Source organism: Chelonia mydas, chromosome 3 (assembly GCF_015237465.2).
Source record: "Chelonia mydas isolate rCheMyd1 chromosome 3, rCheMyd1.pri.v2, whole genome shotgun sequence".
Lineage (NCBI taxonomy): Eukaryota > Metazoa > Chordata > Testudines > Cheloniidae > Chelonia > Chelonia mydas.
The window spans coordinates 149717014-149741402 of NC_057851.1; the positions used below are offsets into that span (position 1 = coordinate 149717014).

The 24389-nt window shown below is 42.0% G+C and overlaps 1 protein-coding gene across 1 annotated transcript in view; it reads left to right on the forward strand.

The window, feature by feature from the left end:
- PLB1 (phospholipase B1) overlaps positions 1 to 24389 on the forward strand; it is a 112633-nt gene that overhangs the window by 17737 nt on the left and 70507 nt on the right. The window contains exons 12-19 of the mRNA XM_043543146.1: positions 101 to 205; positions 5152 to 5247; positions 13463 to 13531; positions 14060 to 14140; positions 16779 to 16845; positions 19485 to 19543; positions 22180 to 22253; positions 24334 to 24377. Of these exons, the coding sequence (XP_043399081.1) occupies positions 101 to 205; positions 5152 to 5247; positions 13463 to 13531; positions 14060 to 14140; positions 16779 to 16845; positions 19485 to 19543; positions 22180 to 22253; positions 24334 to 24377 (595 nt within the window). The remainder of the gene's footprint in view (positions 1 to 100; positions 206 to 5151; positions 5248 to 13462; positions 13532 to 14059; positions 14141 to 16778; positions 16846 to 19484; positions 19544 to 22179; positions 22254 to 24333; positions 24378 to 24389) is intronic.

Sequence of the window (24389 nt, forward strand, 5' to 3'; positions counted from 1 at the left end):
ATGACCTTAAATTCATTTAAGCCATGGATAAACTGTACTGTGGTCTCTCCAGCCAAATGCTGGTGCTGATCCTGTGAAATCGTTGTTATCTATCATTTAGAATGACTTGGAAAAGCTGCTGAAATCTGGGAGGTATGATTTGAGGGATGACTTCACCATTATTCTGCAGCCTTTCCTCCAAGAAATAAATCTGCCTCATAGAACGGTGAGTGAACATCAACCATTCCCTCCTTTCTGGGTCACCTTTGGTGACAAAGACAGGAATATTCAGCTGGTCCTTTCCTTTCCTTAAAGGCCTGATCCTGAGATGTGTAACTCTGGTTAAAGTCAATGAAGGTCAGGCATATAGAACACACCTCAGGATTAGCCACTAAGGGCCTGAGTGTTAATCTCACTTACAACAATGTCAACCAGAAGTCACTCTGATTTAAGTCACTTGTGTAAAACAGGTGGAAGTGATCACAGAATGCGCCTAGAAGCCTGATTTTCAGAGGTGATAAACCACCCTCCACTCCACATGTTTCACTGGGCACTCTTCCGCCAGGACTTACTGTCTACATTCCTGCCTCACAGTCACGGAGTGGGGAGGAAACCAGGCCAAGCCAGTGCATAGTTGTGGTAACTCTGAATGAGCCAGAGAGTAGCTTGTTGAGCCTGGTCCATGATCTGCAATCACGTAGACAAGGAGGCGGGTGCAGTGATGGACTCCTGAATTTACTTAATGTGTTAGACTCTCTGACCAATGAGACTTCCACTTTGTAAGGACATAGTTTTCAGCTCCCTGGCAGTGCTGATCATCCATACAGGGTAAAGGGCCAACAACGCTCTTGTCCAAGAATATATGAGCTGCTGTAGCAAAGGGATCTAAGAGACCAGCTGTGGTACATCACCCCAGCCTGCAGGGATGGGATTTCTCCCCTGGATAAGAGCTGACATTTGAGGTGGCACTGCATATTGTTTCCTGTCTGAAAATGGGGCATCAGTTGCAGGTGTAATAGGTTGGTTTTGTTTGTCACAGCTCTCCTGGCGGACTTAATGGTCATGGCATCTTACCAAAGGTCTGGGGGAGTTATGTGTTATTGTATGGATATTCATCTCAAAGGCTCAAAGAGTTAAAGGTGTCTTTAGCCTCTCTCACTGTCCAGCATTACAAACTGATAGATAGGTTCCAGGTTGTTTTTAAACAGAGCCTTGGTTTTACTCAGTTATTTGGCAAACCCCCAAAAGCCTCCATTCAAACTGAAAGTTTATTGATTAAACACAAAGAACAAGAAATTAAAACAAGCATTTATACTGAAAATGTGGTTAAGTGTTTATGCAAAGCAGCTTAGTCAGACCTTATCAAAATCTTTCTCCTTTTTGGAGTAAAAGTATTGAGTCTCTTATTTTCAAAGCAACCTTTCTTTGAAGAAAAGGAGCAGGTTAATTTTACCTTCAGTCCTGATGTGAAAGGCATTCACTCATTCTGTTTGTAAGAGACAGACAGGATAGAAAAGATGGGTGAAACATGGCTTTTGTTGATTTTTTTTTTTTTTTGGCACCATGACCCACTGGTTAGTTATGAGTGGATGCTTGGCTGGCAAGTAGACCACAACATCTACTGCTTGAACCCTGGTTAGTTACAATCTGGTCAGGGACATCATCCAGTTGGATGTTTTGTACTTCAACAAGGCAGGTTTGGATGGATGCAATATGATTTGACTTCAGGATTCAATGAAAAGCCGAAAGAATAGGAAGAAAGAAACAGTGGGGCAGAAAATAACCCAAAAAGGGAAGGGAATACAATACAAGATCATACATGCCTTCGAGGTGCTGAAAATTAGGTATCCCCCTGGATGGGATGAAGACTGGATGTCATGATAATGTGACGGCTTTTAGCACTCTCAGGTGAAAACAAAGTTCCTTAAACAAGAGGTAAGACAGCTAGCCTTCCTCTAAGGAAGAAAGTCTTTTAGATGAATCAAAACGAGTTGGCAGGTCGAAGGATGAGCTGGGATGCAAGGTGGGACAGGAGATGAGAGGGAGAGCTGAATTGCACTGATAATGTTTCTTTCAAAGACTCTTTTTTTAAGAAACCCAAAAAGGGGAAAAGTGGGTGGCATAGTTCATCCCCCCTCATTATTTTGTCCACTGATTAGGCCTAATATCTGTCACACTAATTTTGGTCTGTTAACTTCTGACTCCACATCTTCAGTTTTTACCAAGCATGATTTCAGCAGTCCTGGGATTATATCAAAGTGGCCTTTTTGCTTTAGACTAATCCAGCCTCTTTGTCTGGTTCTCTTGCACTTGTGAAACATTCAGTGTCGTAAACAACTTGACCTAGTTTTCATGGTTATTGTAACATCTGATGAACTTCCACATACTTTTTACATTTGAGTTCACAATGCGGGTACACTTTCCAATAGTCACAACAGTGTGTCAGCACATGCAGACGGGGGGCTGGTGTATAATTCAAGCAGCCGCTAATAATATGCATGGCTGAACTCGGCTCTGCGTTGACAAGCTCAGCATGGCAGCTGCTCCAGCTGAATACTGCTCTGTGGTCTGAGGATGCAAACAGCAGGGTTAATGCAGATGTAGGAAGGATTGAAGGGTCTGCTCCCCAGGAAGCTCCCCAATAGTTTTTGTATCAAGGCAGTGTCGGAAGAGATCTTCACATTCAGGTGTTCCAGGTGAGGTTGGTATATCAGCCTACAACTGAGTTTTACTCCCAAGTATGTGACAACTGATTGAAATGGCTGTGGCTGCCATTGGACACTGATGGAGATGGGTTGATTGGCAAGATGATTGTTGAGATGGAAAGTAGTTACCACAGTCTTGGTTTCACTGAGATTTCTGGAAGAAAATGGACAAAGTATCTGTGTCTTGGCTGCGATTCCCTTCAGTTCTGTGGAAGTTGTACCCAGCGTTGGAAATAAGGCTGTCACCAACATACACATTCTTCTCTGCTTGTGTATTGGGAAGGTCGTATGTGTGTATTATTGAACAAAATGGGAGCCAAAACTGATCCCTGTGGAAGATCATTGTAGAGATGCTTAATGGGACTGATTTCCTGCTTGACTTGCAGGATGCATTGTCAGTTACTAATAATCTCTTAGATGAACCAGAGCATAGGCCTACAAGGAATCACTTGCAACACTTTGGCAATCAGGCTGATATGCCGCATGGTGTCATAGGCTGCCATCAGATCAAAAAGGCCTGCATCAACTTTCTTTCCTGACTCAAATACATGTTCCACATCTTGAGTCAAAGAACCTGATCTTGGGTGCACCATCCCCTCCTGAATCCAGCCTGAATGCGAGGCAGCTGGGGATAGATGACCTCATTAATCTACATCAGAATTAGTCTCTCCAGGACTTTGTAGATATCACGTAGCAGAGACAGTGGTTGGTAGCTCTTGGGGCCTATCAGTGATTTACCTGGCTTGGGAACAGCTAGAATCTTTGCTCTGCACTGAACTTTTGGGAGTCTGCAATCCTGAGTCCAATGATCAGAAACTGAAGCAGCCAACTTTTGATGATTTGGCCCGAGGTGAGAGACAAACTCATTGTGGATATTATCTGGACCAGGAGTTGATGTACAGCCCTGTCATGCTCTTGATTGGTAAAAGGAGCCATCGGGTTCATGTCCACTCCCAGAGACTGCCATCTCTGAGCAACCAACCATCATTTTAACTGCACAGCTGAAGGCTTTATCTCAGTTAGGAGCTTTGCCATTGGCCACTAGCTGGGATGCAATGGAGTTTTCTGTGATTGGCAATTCTCTTTTGTCCAGACTAGAATCTCTGTTCAGTCTCTTAATAATTTGCCAGGCTTTTGACCACAATGCATGAAGTTCAGTTTGGAAACAGTTTCTTTCTATTGCTATTGCCTGCTTTGATCTAGAAGGTGAAAAAGGTCTCTACTTTTATAACCTTGTGTTCATTCTTGGGGGATTTAAATTCCTGATATAGTCTGGCTGCATCAGATGACCATCCAGGAATAACTTCTTGATGGAATCCCTGAAGTATAAATGTCATTCATAGAAGATTAGGGTTGGAAGTAGGGTGACCAGATGAAACGGACAAAATATTGGGACACATGGGGGAAGCCAAAAAAAACCCCCAAAACCAAAAAAACACCAGAGTGGCCAAAGCTGCAATATCGGGACAAATGGCGTCCCGACCGTGCATCGGCTGGGACTCGGGACGGTCCCGATTTTATTGGCACGTCTGGTCACCCTAGTTGGAAGAGACCTCAGGAGGTCATCTAGTCATTGCAGCAGCTAGAACTTTATCACAGAAAGGTTAGTAATAGGGAGGCTGTGAAATCCCTGTCATAGGTTTTAAGAATAGATTAAATAAATGCCTATCAGGGATGGCCTAGATATATTTGGATCTGCCTCCGTGTGGGAAGGATGGACTTAGTAGATGACCTCTTAAGGTCCCTTCCAACTCTAAATTTTTATGATTCTACCACTGGAATTTGTGATCTGTTGCTGTCTAGTTTTTAAATTTTCAGTCCTTTTCAGTTCTTTGACACACATGATTTTAAGAATTACACTGTGACAGCACAGGCTTTCTGCTACTAGCTGTTTTTAAATGTAAAGCTATATTGCACTTGTTTTCTTCATTTGCTTTGATATATGACAGAGCTGCCTAGACCCATAGGATGTTGTGCATGAGCTACTAAAGTCTGTCAAACACTGTGGCTTTTACTTGAAAAATATTGCACTATATGTGCTATCAAAGGGTCAAGATCAAGTTCTTTAGGCCAGTGCTTTAAAATATCTTTAAACATCAGCTTAGAGAAATAGCTCTTTATTCCAAAGCAGGCTCTGCTAATCCTATTAGCATATTCTTCTTCAACCTGCACATGTGACTTTCATTATCACTACCTGCTTTGCAGTTACTCTGATCTTCCTGCTGTATCATAGAATGTACCAAGTACATCAGTCATGTCTCTGAACAGTGTCCTGTTCTGTCTCTCTACTCAGAAGCTGCAGTGGAGGTCGGCTTCTGGTGCATGTTTACTTGTTCAGATTATTTTATAACTGGGTTTTTCCAGTGCTGAGTATCATTTCGTCCTCCAAGCATTGGTTCCAGGCCTAATGCATAAATGAGGTAGCGCTGTTCCATCATGTCTTATTCTAAAATGCTTTCTCTTCCAGGGCTGGCAGGTTAATGGTGATTCCATACCAAAGACACCAGAGGAAATCACTGAAGAGGAGTGCTCTGCCTTGGGCGTGGGTCTCTGGAACAACATGGTAAGAAGTGTTGAAAATGTTAGGGCTGAATAGGCTTAGCACAAATGCCTGGAACCAAGAAGCCAGCCAGTCCTTAAGCAGGGAGGGTTCTGCCATTAGCAGTACTGCGAGGAATGGGGGAAGCTGATGAAAGCTCCCTCATAGCTACCACCCGCAGACAGGTAGGGAGACTACTCTATATTTAAAGGTGTCCAGAATGACACAGTCCAGAATGACTTTCAGTTACAAAGCTATGTACACTGCAGTAAGCATTTTGAAAATTCCCTGAGATGTCCTCCTTTCAACACCAGAGTCTCCTAAATATGGGACAGGCACAAAGACACATAAGGGTACAGAAAAGTAAAGAAAAATCCCTTTGTTGGTGAGCCTGACTTCTCTCACAGGGTCACAGATCAGCTACACAGAACCCCATTCAAGAGAATGCATCCGGGTCTTGGCCTGGCCTTCCAGTTCCTAAACGGATGTTATAACAGTTATAACACTACAGCACTGAGCATAATGGAGTCCTAATCCGTGACTGGGGCTCCTAGGTACCACAGCAGTACAAATAATAATAAACTCTTTTATAAAGTTTTGCCAAAATGTTCCTATTTTGAAGGGGATGGTTGGTCTGGAGGCGCCTCCATTTCCGCCTCAAGGCTTGCATTGGATCCAGGATAGACAGACTCCTTACAACTGCAGAAGGCTGAAAATGTCTCTTTCTGGGGACTGGTGCTTCAAAGAAATCTGGACACTCCTAACCCCAGAGCATAAGCGCCAAAAGGCAATTCACATTCACAACATTTGTGCATGTAATTGAATTTGGGCAGAGCTCTAGGTACTTCCACCTCCAACGAGCTGATGGTGACTGCAAATCAATGAGTGTGAAGGACAGAGCACTCTGATTTGTGACTGCAGTTAATTTAATTGGGGGCAAAAATTCAGACACATTTTTTGCACCTGTCTAAAGTGAAGTCTGGTCCCAGTGCTTTGAAAATGCTCCCTTTAATGTATTTGCTGTTTAGATGTATCTGATCTGTTACCAGAATTTCAGTTTAAGGCATTTCCCCCCTTTTTATTTAGAAATTTGCCTCTTCCTTCAAAATTTTCCAGCCTTCTTGTTTGTTTCCCTAGTCATGCCAGCAGCCACATTTCAACACACACACATATTTTTAAAAAGGATTAAATTAAAGCGAATAAATAAATGGTGGTTAGCGGAGCTATGTTAAAGAAAACCACAGGGATTTGTTTTGTTTTGTTTTGTTTTCTGAGGAGCAGATATTAATGAATGAACCAGATGCTGGCATGTAAAATTAAATGTTGTAGAAGCTTTTTTTAAAACAAAGGGCTGGGGGAAAGCCAACAGGTGCAGAGGAACACACAGTTCAGGTGGAGACATCCCCTAGGGATGAATTTATTAAAGGGGAAGTTCTATAGCTTAGTAAAAAGGATAGGAAAGAAGTTGGTAAAGTACAGGTGGGAACTAGTGAAGAAGAGTCAAACATAAGATCCCATTTAAATATAACACATGAAGGCAAAGAACTGAATATTGACAAAATGTACTAGTGCTTATATACAAATGCTAGAAGTCTAAATACTAGGATGGGTGAACTAGCTTGCCCGGCATTAAAGAATGATATTGATATAACAGGCATTTTGAAAACTTGGTGGAATGAGGATAATCAATGGGACATGGTACTACCAGGATTCAATATATATGGGAATGACAGAGTAGGTCATGCTGGTGGGGGAGTGGCACTATACGTGAAACAAAGCATAAGTAAAAATCTTAAATAAATCAAGCTGTACCATAAAATGTCTATGGATAGAAATTTGATGCTGGAACAATAAGAGTATAGAAGTAGGAATTTATACTGACCACCTGCTCAGCATGGTGACTATAAAATGCTCAGGGAGATCAGAGAGGGTACAAAGGCAGAAAATGCAATAATAATGGGGGGTTTCAATTATCTGCATACTGACGGGGTATGTATAACCTAAGGAAGGGATGCAGAGATAAAATGTCTAGACACTATAAATGATCACTTCTTGAGCAGCTTATCATGGAACCAACAAGGGGAGAGGCAATATCTTAACAGAGGCTCAAACTAAATGTATACTGCAAATAAAAAAATAAACAAAACAGTAAGAGAACAACAAAAAAAAAAATCTGAGGAACTGTCCCAGATTGAGGTGTGAATAGAGGAGGTTTTTGAACAAATTCATAAATTAAACAGTAATAAATAATGAGGTCCAGATGGTATTCATCCAAGAGTTCTGAAGGAACTCAAATATGAAATTGCAGATCTAACTGTGGTATGTAACCTATTGCTTAAATCTGCTTCTGTACCAAATTGCACCATTTTTTTTTAAATGCTCTAGAGGTGATCCTGGCAATTACAGCCAATAAGTCTAATTTCAGTACCAGGCTAATTGGTTGGAACTATAGTAAAGAACAGAATTATCAGACACATAGATGAACATATGTTGGTGAACAGTCAAAATGGCATTTGTAAAGGGAAATCATGCCTCGTCAGTCTACTAGAATTTTTTGAGGTAGCCAACAACTATGTATACAAGGGTGTCCAGTGGATGCAATGTACTTGGACTTTCAGAAAGCCTTTAACAAGGTCCCTCACCAAAGACTCTGAAGCAAAATAAGAAGTCATCGGATAAGAGGGAAGGTCCTCTCATGGATTAGTAACTGGCTAAAAGACAGGAAACAAATGGTAGGAATATATGGTCAGTTTTCACAATGGAGAGTGGTAAATAGCAGGGTCCCCCAAGGTTCTGTACTGAGACCTATGTTGTTCAAAATACTCATAAAATGATCTGGAAAAGGGGGTGAACAGTGAGGTGGCAAAATGTGCAGATAGTTAAGTCCAAAGCTGACTGCAAAGAGTTACAAAGGGATCTCATTAAACTGGATGACTGAACAACAAAAAACAGATGAAATTCAATGTTGATAAATGCAAAGTAATGCACTTTCAAAATAGTGGGGGCTAAATTAGCTGTTTCCACTCATGATAGTGCTCTGAAAACATCCACTCAATATGCAGCAGCTGTCATCAAAGTGAACAGAATTTTAGGAACCATTAGCAAAGGGATAGATAAAAAAACAGAAATATCATAATGCCACTATATAAATCCATGTGTGCAGTTCTGGTCAGCCCATCTCAAAAACAATATATTCGAATTGGCAGAGGTGCAGAGAAGGGCAACAAAAATGATTAGGGCAGTTGGGCAGCTGCAGGGCGTCCCCCTGCCTGCCACGGCTGGAGAGCTGTGGGGTCCCTCCACCAGGGCAGTGGCTGGGAGCTGCGGGGTGTGGGGGCTGACTGGGAGCTCCAGTCCCGGAGCAGAAAATATCACAGAAGGCAATGGAAGTCACAGATTCCGTGACTTCCATGACCTCCGTGACATAATCATAGTCTTAATCGTAATCAAGGTTGTAACCTTGGAACAAAGGGGCTGCCTCTCTGTTATCCATGAATGCTCATAAGGATAATGTCAAAGTTCATATCTCAACTCTTTTACTGCAAGGCAGATGCCATGATAAGATGTGTTGTGCTCCGGTGTCATTCTGTTTGGCTCAGTTCCACTAGCTAAATTAATAGGAGGAGGACTGAAAGCCAGTTTAAGCACTGTCACACAGTCTGCCTGTGAGATCGGGCAAGTCACTTAACTTACCTGTGCCTCAAGTTCCCCACCTATAAACCAGGGCTGATGATACTTGCCTAGCTCGCACAGATATTACCAGCACTAATTAAATGATTTGTAAAACATCTGAAGACAGAAAACACTTCCTAAACTAAATATTATTTTTAAATGGGTTTAAGTGCAAAACTACTGAGGATATTCACACAAATATGAAAGAGTTAGGGCAAAAATCTGCCTTTCCATCTGCTAAGCACAATTTTTTCCCTGTGAAATGTCTATGAAAGTGCTTTTTTCCCACTGGGTGCAAATAATGAGTTTACTTGAAGGGGAGGGAGCTAATTTTGCCAATTTTTGCCACCAAAAATTGCACTTTGCTAACAGAAGGTGGAAACATTTTGTCTGGGGTCGGCTCGGCAAATGTTTTAAGAATCCTGGATTTCACTGGCAAACGGCATCAGGTAGGGAAGCCATAGGAGATTCTTATTAAAGCCTTAAACTAGAATCCACCTTCATACCTCTCATCCCCACCCCACATCTTTACTGGACTATGCAATTAGCATCTCAGCAGCTAAAATTAGAGAATGTATTAGAACTTTGTCATTCCTGGGTTCATGTGCTCATTGCATCTTGACTATTAAGCCTCCCTTCCCTCTAGTCTTTCCAAATCCCAGCTCTCCAGATTCCAGCATGTGCAGAATGCCACACGCTGCTGTCTTTCTCACACGTATTGTACAAAGAAGTGTGACCTCCCCATCCCCATCCTGAAACAACTCTATTGCCCCCCCCGCCCCATTCATTGCAGGGTCCAGTACAAAACTGCACTCCAGGGGCGAAATCCTGACTCCATTGAAGTCAATTTATCTCCATATGTTCAAAGCTCTCCATGGATGTGTACACAGCTCCCAGACAAATCCTTGCCCTCACCTAGCATCAAACTCCCCTGTCTGCCTTCACACAGTAATCTGGTACCTGTTGGTGGGAGAGCCTTCTTCTCTGCAGCTCGGGCCATTGGAACAGCCTCTCTGTATCACTCTGCTTCACTGACTCTCCATATAAATTCACATCTCTTCCGAATACATATCCTTTATTTGGCCCCCTTGACTACACCTCTTAACACTCCCCTCTTCTGTAATTTATTCTTGTCGCTTTAATTCTGGAGACATTTCGGGAAACTCATGTGTGTGTGGCAGACGTTAAGCAAAATGAAGTTGTACTGTCAAAGATGGGCCTTTCCAGGATTTGCTGTCAGCTTCTTATATTTTTGGAGATGCCATTTGAGTCGATGAACTGACCTAAGGCTGTTCATCTCCATGCCTCTCCGCTTTCAACATTGAAATCTCTTAGTAAAGCTGGAGATTCTCAGAAAGGCATCTTTCTGGGTAGACTTTCTTATCTGCAGTCCCTTTATGGTTGCCTACAATTGCATAAGACTAGATGACAGGTAAGAATCTCTGGAGTTCAAAAGGCACAGAAGATTTCTTTATCTGATCAGCATCTCTGACAAGGGGAAGCTCTAACTATCATCAGAATAACATCCAGTGATATCTGCTAAAAAACAAACCCACTGCAGCGGGAGCTGATACGAGATATAAATCATGGCCAGTGTGGCAGTAAATACTCAGCAGAGTAGGAAGGAGCTGATTTTTTTGTCTCCAAAATGCTCTGCTCCTTCCACTTGATGTGTGAATTCCAGGTGCCCTGTAGATGTTTTTACAAAATGCTTAATTGCTGGTCGGGAGCAAGGTTCCAACAAACTTTATATATTTAAGAAAGTGGTTTGTTAAAAATTGGCAGGTGGTTGAGAAAAGCTGTGAGTAATTATTTGTATATTTAGTCCACCATCACATCACCATGCCGATATCTACAATGGACAGTTTGATTAATTTGGGTAAATGCTTTGTAACATTATCTCTGGAAATATATCTAGGTGCTAAGTGCCCTTCATTTGTATTAAAGAATTTAGACAAGAAGCTTTTGCTCTTGTCCTCACTTATGATTCATGTAACAAAATAGACCATGAAAAGTCCAGCCCTACAAGATAGGGAAAAACAAGTCAGTAAGACAAGAACCCTAACTGGGTAGCGACCACAGAGGGATTTGTACTATGCATCATCCTCTATATGCTCATTAAACATTTTACTTCTATTTTGGGAACATAGGAATTGCCCAGCTGGATTGGACCAGTGGTCCATTTAGTCCAGTATCCTGTCTTTGACATTGGCCAGTAATAGAAAATTCAGGGGAAGATGAAAAATTCTGTGGTGGACCAGATAGAATAACCTGCCCATGGGATAAATACCTTTCTATCTCCCATCAGTTAGGGATTAGTTTATGTCCTAAAGTGTGAAGGTTTATATCCTTTCTAATATTTTTAAAATCTTGTCTAATGTAACTGTGGTTCTTCTCATTATCCATACAAATGTCTCATCCTTTCTTCAAACCTACTAACCTCTTGGCCATAAGCCTGTGACCATGTGTGCCACAGGCTATGGTGTGTAAAAATAACATTTCTTTCTATCAGTTTAATTAAATGGCCCCTCATTCTTGCTTATGAGAGAGTAAGGTGGGAGCTCCCAAATTACTTTTACTCTCCATTCATTGTATTCTATATTGCAGTCATGTTCCTTCCTATTCCTCTCCTCTCTAAACTACACAGTCCTAACCTTTCCAAATGCTTCTCCAACAGAAGTCTTTAAGCATTTGTAACCCTGTCTCTGAACCCTTTGTCTTATTTCCTTTTAGATGGAATGACCAAAACTGAACATTCCAGGCGAGAATGTAACAATGACTTAGTATTATAATATTTTCAGTGTTTTCTGTCCCATTCCTTATGCACCCTTGCTTTTCTGACCATGGTTGCACATTGAGCAAAGACTTTCCTTGAGTGATCTACAACGGTGCCCAAGTTTATTTATTGAGTGTTTACAGTGAATTTACAACCCAGCAAGGAGTAAGAGTAGTCCAATTATTCCTTCCAATATTCGTCTTGCATCTGTCAATATTCAGTTTCATCAGCTGCCATAATGATGCATTAATAGTTGTCCCATCTTGTGGGAAGAGAAACAAGGGGTAGTAAAAAAAACAGTCCTGTATCCAGCCTTGAGGTGCAACACATAGTGCTTTTGTAAGAAGCGGTAGCTGCGTGTATTAAAAAAATGGGAGTAAAAAGCAGTACCATCAAAAGCACAAGCCCCACTCACTTAAGATAAAAGAGCAAATCTATTAGCTGTGATAATAGCAAGCTTGTAATTCTGTGGGCTCTGTTCCCCAGAAGGATGGTGCACATGGAGTAAGGGCATTGTATTACACTTCTGTGACTCTTTATCACAAAGTCGGATCACAGGGAGTGATTAAAAATAGCACCCAAACAAAAATGAAAGAATCAGGGTGGTGCCATTGCTCCGTCAGAATTAAGATTGTGTTCCATTTTGTACTTAAATGGGAAGTTCAAGCCCCCCCCCCCTTTTTTTACATTAAAAACAGTGTATCTGCCCAAATTTTCAGCATATAATCTCTCGGTAAAGCTTGAATTTTCTGAGCAGTTTCAAGAAAATCAGTTAATTAGTCTGAGCTCTAATCAATTAAAAATTGGCCCCTAAAAAAGTTTCACATTTTGAGTCTTGTGATTTTTCTGGGCTTGTGACAGGGGGTACCAGGCTTTCTCTGCCCCTTGCTGCAGGCGTTGCCTCCCTGACACAAAGGTGTCACTGGGGAAAAAGAGACGGTGAGTTTGCACCTCTGAGCACTGCTTAGAGAAGCCACTCAGGCTCTTGTACTGGTTGAGTCAACAGACTTGGTTTTCCAGGGGCTAAAAGGGTAGAGAGGAGGCAGTAGCCAACCAGGGCCTACTAGATGAAATAAGAAGGATTGCCTGCTTCTTCTGAGGGTGAATTCTGGTTGATGCTGGGACAAGAGAAGAGCTCTCTTAACCTAACCCAAAGAACCCAGGCCTGCATCAGGGCCGAATAATCCAGCTGACTTGCCGTTAAAGCAGGCAATAAACTGGTGGTGGTGGTGGTGGAGTTTGAAAACCCTAGGGGCCCTTTTGAGTTGAATTTCAGTCAATTGATAAATGACTAGCAAGGGGTGCTGGCACTAAAGGCTTTGCTCCTGGTGAACTTTGACAAGGCCCCTTAAAAATTATTCACTATAGAAAGCCATCCTCCCTAGACGAATGAAGTGTGATTTTTCCAGAATATAAGGTAGATGGGGGAGGGAGGGAATGCTTGGGGAAGTGTGACTGTTAATGGTAGTGGGGAGACTGGGGAATGGGGTTGGAAGGCTGGCATCCCTACTGGGGCAGAGTTAAGGTGGTGGTGTGAGCTCTAGTGCGGAAATAGGTCATCTCCACATGGAGGAGTACGAAGTTGGTTATGTGAGATGCCTTAACTTTTCATTTCCTTGCTTTGTGGTTTTATGTTATGCATAGAGCCACCTTAAGTCATACACATCACAGTGTTTTTGTGTACTGGTATATGATAGAGATGGGTCTGCAGTTAAACTCTAGATCCTAACACACCTGATTTACGGCTGCATCCCCTTGAGTATAAGAAACTTGTGTTCTGTCCTCTTCTAGATGGAACCAGTTGGGAAGAAAGAGCATTATCATTATACAGAGATGCTTCGGGCCCAGTGCCCATCTCAGGTAACAGGACTTTCTTTTTAATGTGGGATTTTAACTGCCTCTTACAGAATTTCCAAGTTATCTAATTGTTTATACAGATGGATGCCTTTTTTAAGAGACTACGGCTCAGTCCTACATGTGTGGGGACACAGTTCCTGAGTCTGCTCACAAAGCTTTAGGTTACAAATGGCCTCTAAGCCTCTTTAACTATTTTGTATTGTTAAAATGTTGAACCAAGGATGTTTGCCTGAAAACTGGACTTCATGGCAATGTGTAGTTAAACAACCTTGCCACACTGGATCTTTCATAGTGGTTCAGATGCTGGGTGCATCTCGTCTGAAATGAATAAAGTGAATTATTCTTTAAAGGGAGAGAACTGTCTGTATTTGGATCAATTTCAGCAGTAAAACGGAGTCCCACACAAAGTGAAGCACTTGGACCAGCGGTGACTTGAATCAATTTTTTGTCTGATCTGAAAGTGGCCAATTGTCTTCAGCAGCAGCTGATTGTCTTTCTGTTATGGCCATTAAATGTATCTTCTCTCTGCAGGAGTATCCATATTTGTTCACATACAGAAATAGTAACTACTCATCTTCCCCTCGGACATCGCAGCCTGAAGCCCTGTCTCAGGTACAAAAAGCCTTGGCGTAGCATATAAATTAATACGTGACTCCACTGGGTGGGTGGGGTTGGTACAAGAGTGTTGTTGTCTCATGAACATTATTACATGGGGACAATTGTGAATCCAAAGCCTGAGACTCTTTGCTTCCATGCTGTGAATGGCTGAGGACTAAAAGACTTATACTGTTGCCACATCCTTACCTAGTTGGATTTTGTGTCGCATGGGCCAAATTGTCTTTAGTCAGCCTGAGGCCTTGTCTTCGCTGCTAAAAAGGGTGTGTTTTTTATCTCAAGGTAACTAACACAGATGAGCTATCTCGAAGAAAACACAGGGAAGGCAAGACAAGTTAGGTTTACTGCAAGATGAAGTAGGCAAGGTCAGCCTCAGGCTAACTTTTGTTGAGCTTAAATCAGGGGTAGGCAAACTATGGCCCGCACGCCGGATCCGGCCCATCAGAGCTTTGGATCCGGCCCGCGGGATTGCCGCCCCCGTGGCACCACAGGCCCCGTGCCGCTCCCAGAAGCAGCTGGCACCACATCGCCCCTGGGGGACAGCGGGCAGAGGGCTCTGTGCACTGCTGGAACCCCGCCCAATGGGAGCTGCGGGGGTGGTGCCTGCAGGCAAGGGCAGCTCACGGAGCCCCCTTCCCCCCCTGCACCCCAACCCCTTGCCCTGAGCCCCTTCCTGCACACCGCAACCCCTCCCACATGCAGCACTCCCTTCTGCACCCCAGCCCCCTGCCCCAGCCCTACGTTCATGGCCCTGCATGCAATATCCCCACCCAAATGTGGCCCTCGGCCAAAAATTTTGCCCACCCCTGGTTTAAATTGTGGTCCAACTGAGTTGCCTTGTTATCACTGTGGTTTTACCTCGGGATAGCTCACTCATCTTAGTTATCATGAGGTTTAAAAAAAAAAAGAACCTTTCTGGCCATGAAGACAAGGCCGAAGTGCAGGGATCCTGGGCAATGTTACTACAGTGCTGAACATTGCAAAGGTGATATTATCCATTGTCACGAGCAAGAGTTCAGTGTGCATCATGGACCAGCACCCCTAGGAACCCACGTGAGATGTGGGCTGGTACTGCATGTCCTAGGTCTGATTCTCATCTCACTTACTTTAGTGTAATGCCACGGATTTCATTAGTTACTCCTGACTTACACCTGCATAAGGAGCAATAGTATCGGGCCAGTCACTTTTCAGGGTATGCAGAGATGAGAAGGAAAGTATGGCATGATGAAAAGCAGACCCAGAAGAGAAGGATTGGGCAAGTCATAAGGCCAAAGCACTCTCACTCAAACCAGATAACTCCCCACTTGGTCACTATACTGGAGAGATATAGGACACACCCATGCTGGGGTCTTGTCCCAAGGGAATACTCACACCTAGATGCCAAGGGTCAATCTAGAAGTTACACCCTGCTGAGTGGGTGGCGGGATCCCAGGCCTGTCCATCAAAACCTGTAAGGAGATTGACACTAAAGGAGGTAACCGGATGGATAGGGAGCACTACACAAGTTAAGCTATATAACTGTCTAAATAAATGTTAATCAATTTATTTTATCCTCCTAGTTAGCAAAAAGAAGCACAAAATTCACAATAAAGGATATATTTAGTTTCAAATCAAACATGTTTTAATGGTTATCAATCAATGAGGATCCATCTTTCTTTAAGAAAATAGCTAAAAAGTACAAATGCAAAACATGATTAGAAATCAGTGATTTAAATCAGGTTTTCCTGCTTGTTGATTTGAATCATTATTAAAATTGGTGATATAAAAAAGCTAGGATAAAAAATCAAGGGGGATTAACTTTAGGACTCTCACTATCAAAAGCACAAGCCCCTACCATTTGAGACAAAGGAGCAATTCCGTTAGCCAGGGGTGGCTCTAGCAATTTTGCCACCCCACGCAGTCGCCGCCGAATTGCCGCCGCCACCACAGCGGTGGAGCTGCTGCCCAAAAGCCTGCCGCTAGCTATGATTGAGTAGCAGGCTTTTAATTTTATGGGCACCATCCACCAGAAAGGTGGTGCACACACACTAAGGCATTCTATAACACTTCTGTGACTTTGCCATTAACTAGGGTTACAGTGCAGGAGTGAATACACAAAACAAACAAGATAAAATGAAAAAATCATGGTGGTGCCATTGCACCAGCAAAGTTAAGGTTGCTTTTAATTTTGCACTTGCAGGGGGAGTTCTAGCACGTGACTATGGGTGTTGATTATCCATGTTGGATGAAGGTTTCTGATACCCTGAGAGAGGGATTGGTGATAAATGACCTGGTAGGAAGGCCGAGCCTTCACAAGAAGAAGGGGACCCCTGGACATCCAGAGGAAGCACTAGAGAGGTGGAAATTTAGCTTAGTCATGCCCAGGAGTTAGGGGATGCTCAAAACAGTGGGTCATCCCCTAACAGAAGCAAATCAGTTTTGAAGAGAGCCCAATATATAACTTGCCAAAAGCATAAGCCACCAGGTGTGCCTATTTATGTGCAATTATTAAATGGTGTGGAATTCAGTTTCACTCTAGGAAATTCAGGAAGATCTCAGTTTGTTTTTATATATAAATCCCTTGGGACACCAAACATTTATCACCATCCGTCCATAAAAGGCATCATGTAATGTCTCATACTGTGTGTACTTCCAGGAAAGGAGTTATGGGACAAACATTCCCTGTTTTGATCGAAATCCCTCTAATACGGTTCCTGTTTCAGGTACAGATTTTTTTAAAATCTTTAAAGAAGAGCTGTTTCAATTGATCTTAAAGAGACACTGTCAACTAGTTTTATGCACAAAATGTAACTTTTTTTGAAGTATTAAATGATTTCATTAATGTAAAAAATACTTCAGTAATAAAAGATGCAGCTTTAGGTAAGCTATTTAAAATTTCCCCTGTGGTGTTTATAAAGCCACGTACACAGAATTGGCCTTAAGTATAGGTGAACTACAAAGTGAAACTGGCAAAAGGCAGAAAATGAAGCTAACCAGTCTGCCCAAGTAGTAGTATATGCAGTTATAATAAATCTGTACATCTTTAGCCCCATACAGTCAATGATCTCAAAGCATTCTCTGAACAGTAATGATTTAAGCCTCCGAGTGTGCCAATGAGTCAGTGAACTCTGATTATCCCCACTGGACAGATGGGGAAACTGAGGCACAGATAGCCGCCATAATGTCACAGAGGATAAGGAAGTAAAGGAACACCTAGGTCTCTAACAACCCAGCTTAACTGCAAATGCCACCACCTTCTCCAAAAAATTAAAAATAAAACAGTAAAAATGATGAAAAAAATTAGATATTTAGCGTTATTTCAGTTTAAACAGCCTAAGCTCAAGGAAACATATTTGAAACATTTTGTTTTTTGTAGTCCTTATCCCTTTACTTACAGGTAGTTTTCTCAGAGGTAGATGTGAATTACTGACAGATGCTTCCAGTATCACAGGTTTCTCTGACCTTAACCTTTAATGTGTTCTCGAGAGCTCCCCTGCAGACACAGAAGAGAAATGGATCATTGCAGACTCCTAGTATGGCTCCTGCTTTGCCACAGTGGGAGTTCTTTAGATAAGATTGAAAGACTCTTCAGTCAGATTCTGGTTAAATTGTCTGGTTGGCTTAATATCAGTCAGGTTTGTATCTAAGTTGGATGTACTCTTCCCAGCAAAGTCACAGTTCACTAATCACATTGAATGGTCCACTCTGTAAAATACCTTGGAGTCATCAGCCTACCTATAATTGTGGATGGTAGTGCTGTCTAACAGTTAGTTCTGCTGACCCTGGGCAAGAGAAATAGTAGTTTAATTTCCCCTGTGTTCAGAACCAACAGCGCTTTCAGGAGCCTGTAATGTTATTCTGCAATTCAGAATTTACTGCTGTGATCTATTTTGTTCCTTTGGCAATTACAATTTTATGTGTTCTTTTTTCAGTATAGTATGTTTTAATGGATAACTTTTCTATGTAAAGGTTCATTACCAAAGAAATAAATTAAAAAAGAGGCCAGTTATAGACCCAGGATATATATACACATCCTTAAGAAGTCAAGAAATAACTCAGATGAAGGGAAAACAAATGCTGTGCAGATAGATTTTTAATGTATCAAGGTCAATATATACATATTGGTGCATTGCCTTATATTAAAAGGAGAATCTTCTTTCAGTTTTATTTGTCTCACATCACAAATTGAAATATAGGTAGGCATGGCAAAATTTGACTTCTATTTTATTATTTAGACAGATATCTTTATTTTAAAGCATTTTTCTATTTTTATTAATTTTAAATGTTCCCAGTTGAACAAAATTATGGGTTTTAAGCATTTCACCCCCTATTTTTATCCATTTAAATTTTCACAGTTGTAGGAAACCACAGCAGGGGGAATCAGACAATGGGGATGGGGATCAGACAATTATTTGATAGTAGATGGTGAGATTTAGAGCTTTATAACTGTTAAAACGCATGTCAAAATGTACCAAGTAAATATCCTTAACTCAAACCCTTAAGTTCTCAAGCTCCTTTTTTCCTTTGCCTATCGGTAAATTTCAACTATTGATGAAAATATTTTCTTTTGTCAGTTTCTGTGTACAGTGAAATTGACCTTTACCAACACTTACCAATAAAGATCTAATCCTTCCAAGCCTAAATGTAGGCCAGATTTTTCAAAAGAGCTCAGGGTTGGATTTTCAAGTGCTCAGAACTCACAACGGGGGTCAGATTTGCAAGAGAGCTCCGCTCTCATTCAGGCACCTAAATGTGGGTCATATTTTCAAAAGTGCTTAACTCAGCACTCACCATGCTGAACTCTTGAAAGTTATTATTTTGATGCCTAAGTGGAAGAATGGCTTGCTTGAAAACCTGGCTTATAACGATCAGTTAAATGACAACCAGACAATAGGAGAAAATATGTGATACTTTTTCAGATCCAGGCTGGAATCTTAAGACTTCTGTGTGTTTCTCTCCCAAATGGATTTTGGTTTCCTTTTAAAAGCTGTAGCAATATCAAGCACCACTGCTGTCAGTGTGCCTGTCATCAGTCCATTTCTTGGGGCTTAATAAAAACCTTACTTTGGATAGATGTGGAGGGAAATCTCTTGGCCTTCTCACTGTAATTGGTTTGCAGCAGTGGGATCAAGACTTGGCCCGATGACTGCCCTCCTAACTGCTGAGTATTCTGGTCAATGCCAGTATTTGTCAATTTATCATTCGAAGCACCTAGGGTCATGATGACCTGGCATGATGACCTGGCTTAACGTAAATATTGAACTGGAGTCTCTAGAATGCTTCATACTTATCCCAAAGAAAAGTTCTTCCACTACAGTGTGATTTGACACTTCCCTTCTCCTCCCAATCTTTTTTTCCTTAGTTCACCGTTTGAGGCCGGCGGACATCAAGGTGATTAGTGCGCTGGGAGACTCGCTCACAGTAAGTGCAGATCACTGGATAACCATAGCTGAACTGAATGATATGAGGACAGATGTGAATTCTAATGAAAGAGAGTAGTACAAACACTGTTTTGCTCTGTTTGGCTACTCGTGTTCTCCATGCTGTCTTGTACCATGGTCCAACTATAACTGTTAATCACCTTACAGGTCTAATCTTTCTATGTGCAGAACTCCAATTTAAGTCAACAGGAATGCTGCACACAGAGAACTGGTGGATTATGCTGCACATCACATAAAAACGGTCAGGGTGAATTTGCTATAATTGCATACGTTTTTACAGCTCATAGCTAAAATCCCTAGATACTTACCTTCCTAATAAATAATAAGCAGCATAAACAAAATGTGCCAGTTCTCCAGATGGTATAAATTGGCATCGTTCCATTGGAGTCTATGAAGCTACTCCCATTTGCAGCATCTCAATGTTTGACCCAATGACTGAAGAGCCACAGTAACATAGATCAGGTGTTGTGTATACTGCACCTCCGTGGAACAATAAGCAGGACTTCTTGTTCCGGCAGATTGTGACTGTCACAGTTCAGGGCAACTGTATTTCCCCATCCATGGTCTAGCAAGGGCACCCAGTCTAGGCTCCCAGTTCATCAGCTGTCACCTCTCTTGGAAGAAGACCCTTTATTCTCTTCCTCTTGACTGGGGTTGTTCCAGGCTGCATGGTTCACTGCCCACACTGCGAGTTTCCCAAAAAGCCGGACTGCCTAAGCAGGCCTGCTTTGCTTTCTCCTCAGAGGCTATAAACAGTGTAATTGCCCACAGTTATAAGGTACCACACAGCCCTTTCTAAACAAGCACATTTATTATTAATCAATACAGAGAAAACATATTACAAACAATACAAGGACATGCACTCATGCTAATAGACTTATTAGTGATCACTCCCAACTCAACAAGGACTCTGGCAAGTGATCTGTCTTTCAAACCCCACCAAGAGGTGTTTCTGTGGTTACAAGTTCATAACAGCTGTTACTCAGAACAAGCACACAAGAAGTAATTCTTCTGCTCTACTCCATGCTGATAAGGTCTCAACTGGAAAACTGTGTCCAGTTCTGGGTGCCACATTTCAGGAAAGATGGGACAAATTGAAGAAAGTCTGGAGGAGAACAAAAACGATTAAAGGTCTAAAAAACACAAGGAAAGATTGAAAAAAATGGGGTTGTTTAGTCTGGAGAAGAGACGACTGTGGGGTGGGGGACATAAGTTTTCAAGTATATAAAAGGTTGTTACAAGGAAGAAGGAGAAAAATGTTCTTGTTAACCTCTGAGCACAGGACAAGAAGCAATGGGCTTAAATTGCAGCAAGGGCGGTTTAGGTTGGACATTAGGAAAAACTTCCTAACTGTCAAGGTAGTTAAGCACTGGAACAAATTACCTAGAGAGGCTGTGGAATCTCCATTATTGGAGGTTTTTAAGACAAACACCTGTCAGGGACGGTCTAGATAATACTTAGTCCTACCTTAAGTGCAGGGGACTGGACTAGAAGACCTCTCAAGGTCCCTTCTAGTCCTATGATTCTATGCATAGGTTAGCCTTTTCTTTATACAGCTGGTGTCTTTGATATTCAGAGACTGCAAATAAGCAATCAGCAGACAGTGCTTTTCTCCTCAGAGTGTAGCATCCATAGCTTGGGTCTGGAGGTGGGAATTTGCACTTGCTTCCCTTGAGTATTTCCTAGGAAATCCACTCAACTTTGTTTGCCCCAAAAGTTCCTTCTTGTCTGGCACGTTGTGTAAAATGGTCTTTTAACACTCATAACTAAGGCTGCGTGTCTGTCACAGAGGTCATCGGAGTCACGGGAGGGGTCTCAGGGCTGGGGCAGGGGGTTGGGGTGCAGGGTGGCACTTACCTTGGTGGGGAAGCTCCCCGAAAGCGGCCAGCATGTCATTGCAGATCCTAGCTGGAGGGACCAGGGGCTCTGCGCTCTGCCGCCTACAGGCACCGCCCCCACAGCTCCCATTGGCTGCGGTTCCCAGACAATGGGAGCTGTGGATCCGAAGCTCGTGGTGGGGGCAGCACCTGGTGCCTCCCTAGCCTTCCCTCCCACTAGAAGCTGCAGGGACACGTGGAGCTGGGTAGGGAGCCTCCCAGCCCCACCAACTCTCTCCCCCCAGCACCACCAGGGGTCCCAGGCTGCGCACCACCACCTGGCTCCCTCCCAGCACCAGCAGGGGTCGCGGGCTGCATGCTGCCGCCTACCCCACCCCACCAGCAGGAGTCCTGGGCCATGTGCTGCCAGTGTATTTATTCCTATTATCTTAAATGAACTTAGAGCTGTTTTGGAAAGTTTCAAAAATTTTCAACAAACAGGGACAAATTGTCCTTGAAAAAGTTCCCGTTTTTGACAAGCTCTAAATTAACTTCCCTTAGAAGTCAATCATATCTAATGTGGGTTACGCCTCTGCGTCATCCCATCAAGAATAGACAGGCTAGGTATGATTCAGTGGTGTGGAACTGAAATACCCTCAATCCTTTTAAGAACAAATACTGAATCTGGAGGGTAGCTTGGCTCATTAACCCCCCTTCTAATTGCTTTCATTATGATCAGACAGAGTGGATGGCTTTATCTGGAAGGTCTATTCACTCTCTCCCTTTCCCTTGGTATCAGGCAGGTAATGGGGCAGGGTCCAAACCAAACAATGTTCTTGATGTTCTGACACAATATCGAGGTCTCTCCTGGAGGTGAGTGCCCTAAAATTCTGTCCCATCTAAATGTTTGTTTTTGTCCTTGGGGAAACTGTCATGGTGTCTGAACTCTGGGCCCTGTGGCTGCTGAGATACACTTCTTGTCTGGCATAAGAATCTCCCTAGACTACTACTGAAAACACTGGAGAGAGCCTGTTGTGACAGGCTGACAATGTCTTCCTGAAATATCCTATTCAGTTAGTAGGTGTTGATCTTACTAGGAAATAGTTAAGTGGGTTTTCCTGACTCAGGTCAGGTCATAGTCACCTGCCTCTGAATATAAAGGAAGTGCTCTCCTGAAAGGATCTAAGGTGTGGGCTGAGCACTCCCAAGGAGCATCCCAGCTTGGGGAGGAGCCTTAAGCTAAACTTTGTTCTTATTCATTTCTTTGCTGATAAAGCCAAATCCAAAGAGGGGAGTGAGTTTGGCTTCACTCTCTGTGTGGACTTTGTTTTAAAGCAGGCTGGGAGTGGTACCTGTTCCCGTCTGTATTCTTGATAGGGAATAAGATTTTTCATTCATTTGAACAAACTTCAGCCCTCATTCCAAAGCTCCAGCCTTGCATATGCACACCTCCCATCCGAAGTCAACGGGAGTTCTACCTGCAAACGGACTGCAGAATTGGGTCCCCATTGCTTCTCTCACTCCACAAAAGGTCAATATTTCTCCTGACCCTTTCCCCACTCTAGCTACATTATACAATCCGTACAGGTCTAGACTTTTACATCTGGCACTGGTATTTACTACACAGTTCAAAAGCGCCATATTGAGAATAACAATATTCTCTATTTTTTGTAACTATGAAAACTTTTATGTTTTAACTGTAATCTCAGCATGTTTTTCCCATCATTTTCACTCGTGCATTTGTAATTAGAAATATCAACTAGTGTAGTGTATTAAAATACCCTCATTCCAGATTAAAGGAACACTGTACAAGTAATATAGGCCCAACTTTTTAGGCTTTATTTTTTAAGGAGGAATTTCAAAAGGACATCTTTATAAAAATCTAATAACAAATGGATCTCCCTAATTTTTTTTAGTACAAACACTTTTTAATAATGTAACGTTCCACATTATTAGAAGCAGAATTACAGAAGAATTACTAGTGCAGGAGAAAGTGTAAATGTATAGAAACAGAAAGTGAAACTGACAAGTCTAGTTTCTTTCTTCAAACTGAGTGAAATAGAAAAATATATGTATATAGTGATCACTCTTTAATCCAGTAGACCCTCAAAGTTACAAACACCTTGGGAATGGAGGTTGTTTGTAACTCTGAACAAAATGTTACGGTTGCTCTTTCAAAAGTTTACAACTGAACATTGACTTAATACAGCTTTGAAACTTTACTATGCAGAAGAAAAATGCTGCTTTTAGTCATCTTAATTTTAAATGAACAAGCACAGAAATGGACCTTGTCAAATCTTTTTTTTTTAAACTTTCCCTTTTTTTTTTTTTTTTTTCCAGTAGCTTACATTTAACATGTACGGCACTGTATTTGCCTTTTTTAAATTTTTTTTTAATTTTTTTGGCGGGGCGGTCTCTGCAGCTGTCTGATTGCATACTTCCGCTTCCAAATGAGGTGTGTGGTTGACTGGTCAGTTCATAACTTTGGTGTTGGTAACTCTGAGGTTTTACTGTCTTTACAGTGTTACCTATTTACTAACATTACCAATTTACAGGCATAGTATGAATACTATAGTCATGATAATAACTCACAAAGGATAATTGTATAGATTTTGAAGGGGAACACTATAGCAGAAATGGTGGAAACTACATTCAATGTTTAAAATTCTCTCATTTCTTTCACTTAAATGATTTTGACATTCTGTTTACATGACACCTTTGATTTTCTTGTGGCAAACGTACAAGGTGAGGCATGCACAGAGAGTCCGTCTTTAACAAATTTTATAAACAACAATAAGGATCGCAGCCTGTAATTTTCTTCGTCTGTGTATACGTATATACGCATAGAAACACCGTTAGGGGAAGCTCTATTACTTATTCCAATATCTTAGAAAGTAAATACTGTTGACTAAAATTTTTGAAATATTTTTGCTTGTTTATTTCCATATAACAGTATTGGAGGAGATGAAAACATAACCACAGTCACGACACTAACAAGTAAGTACCTGT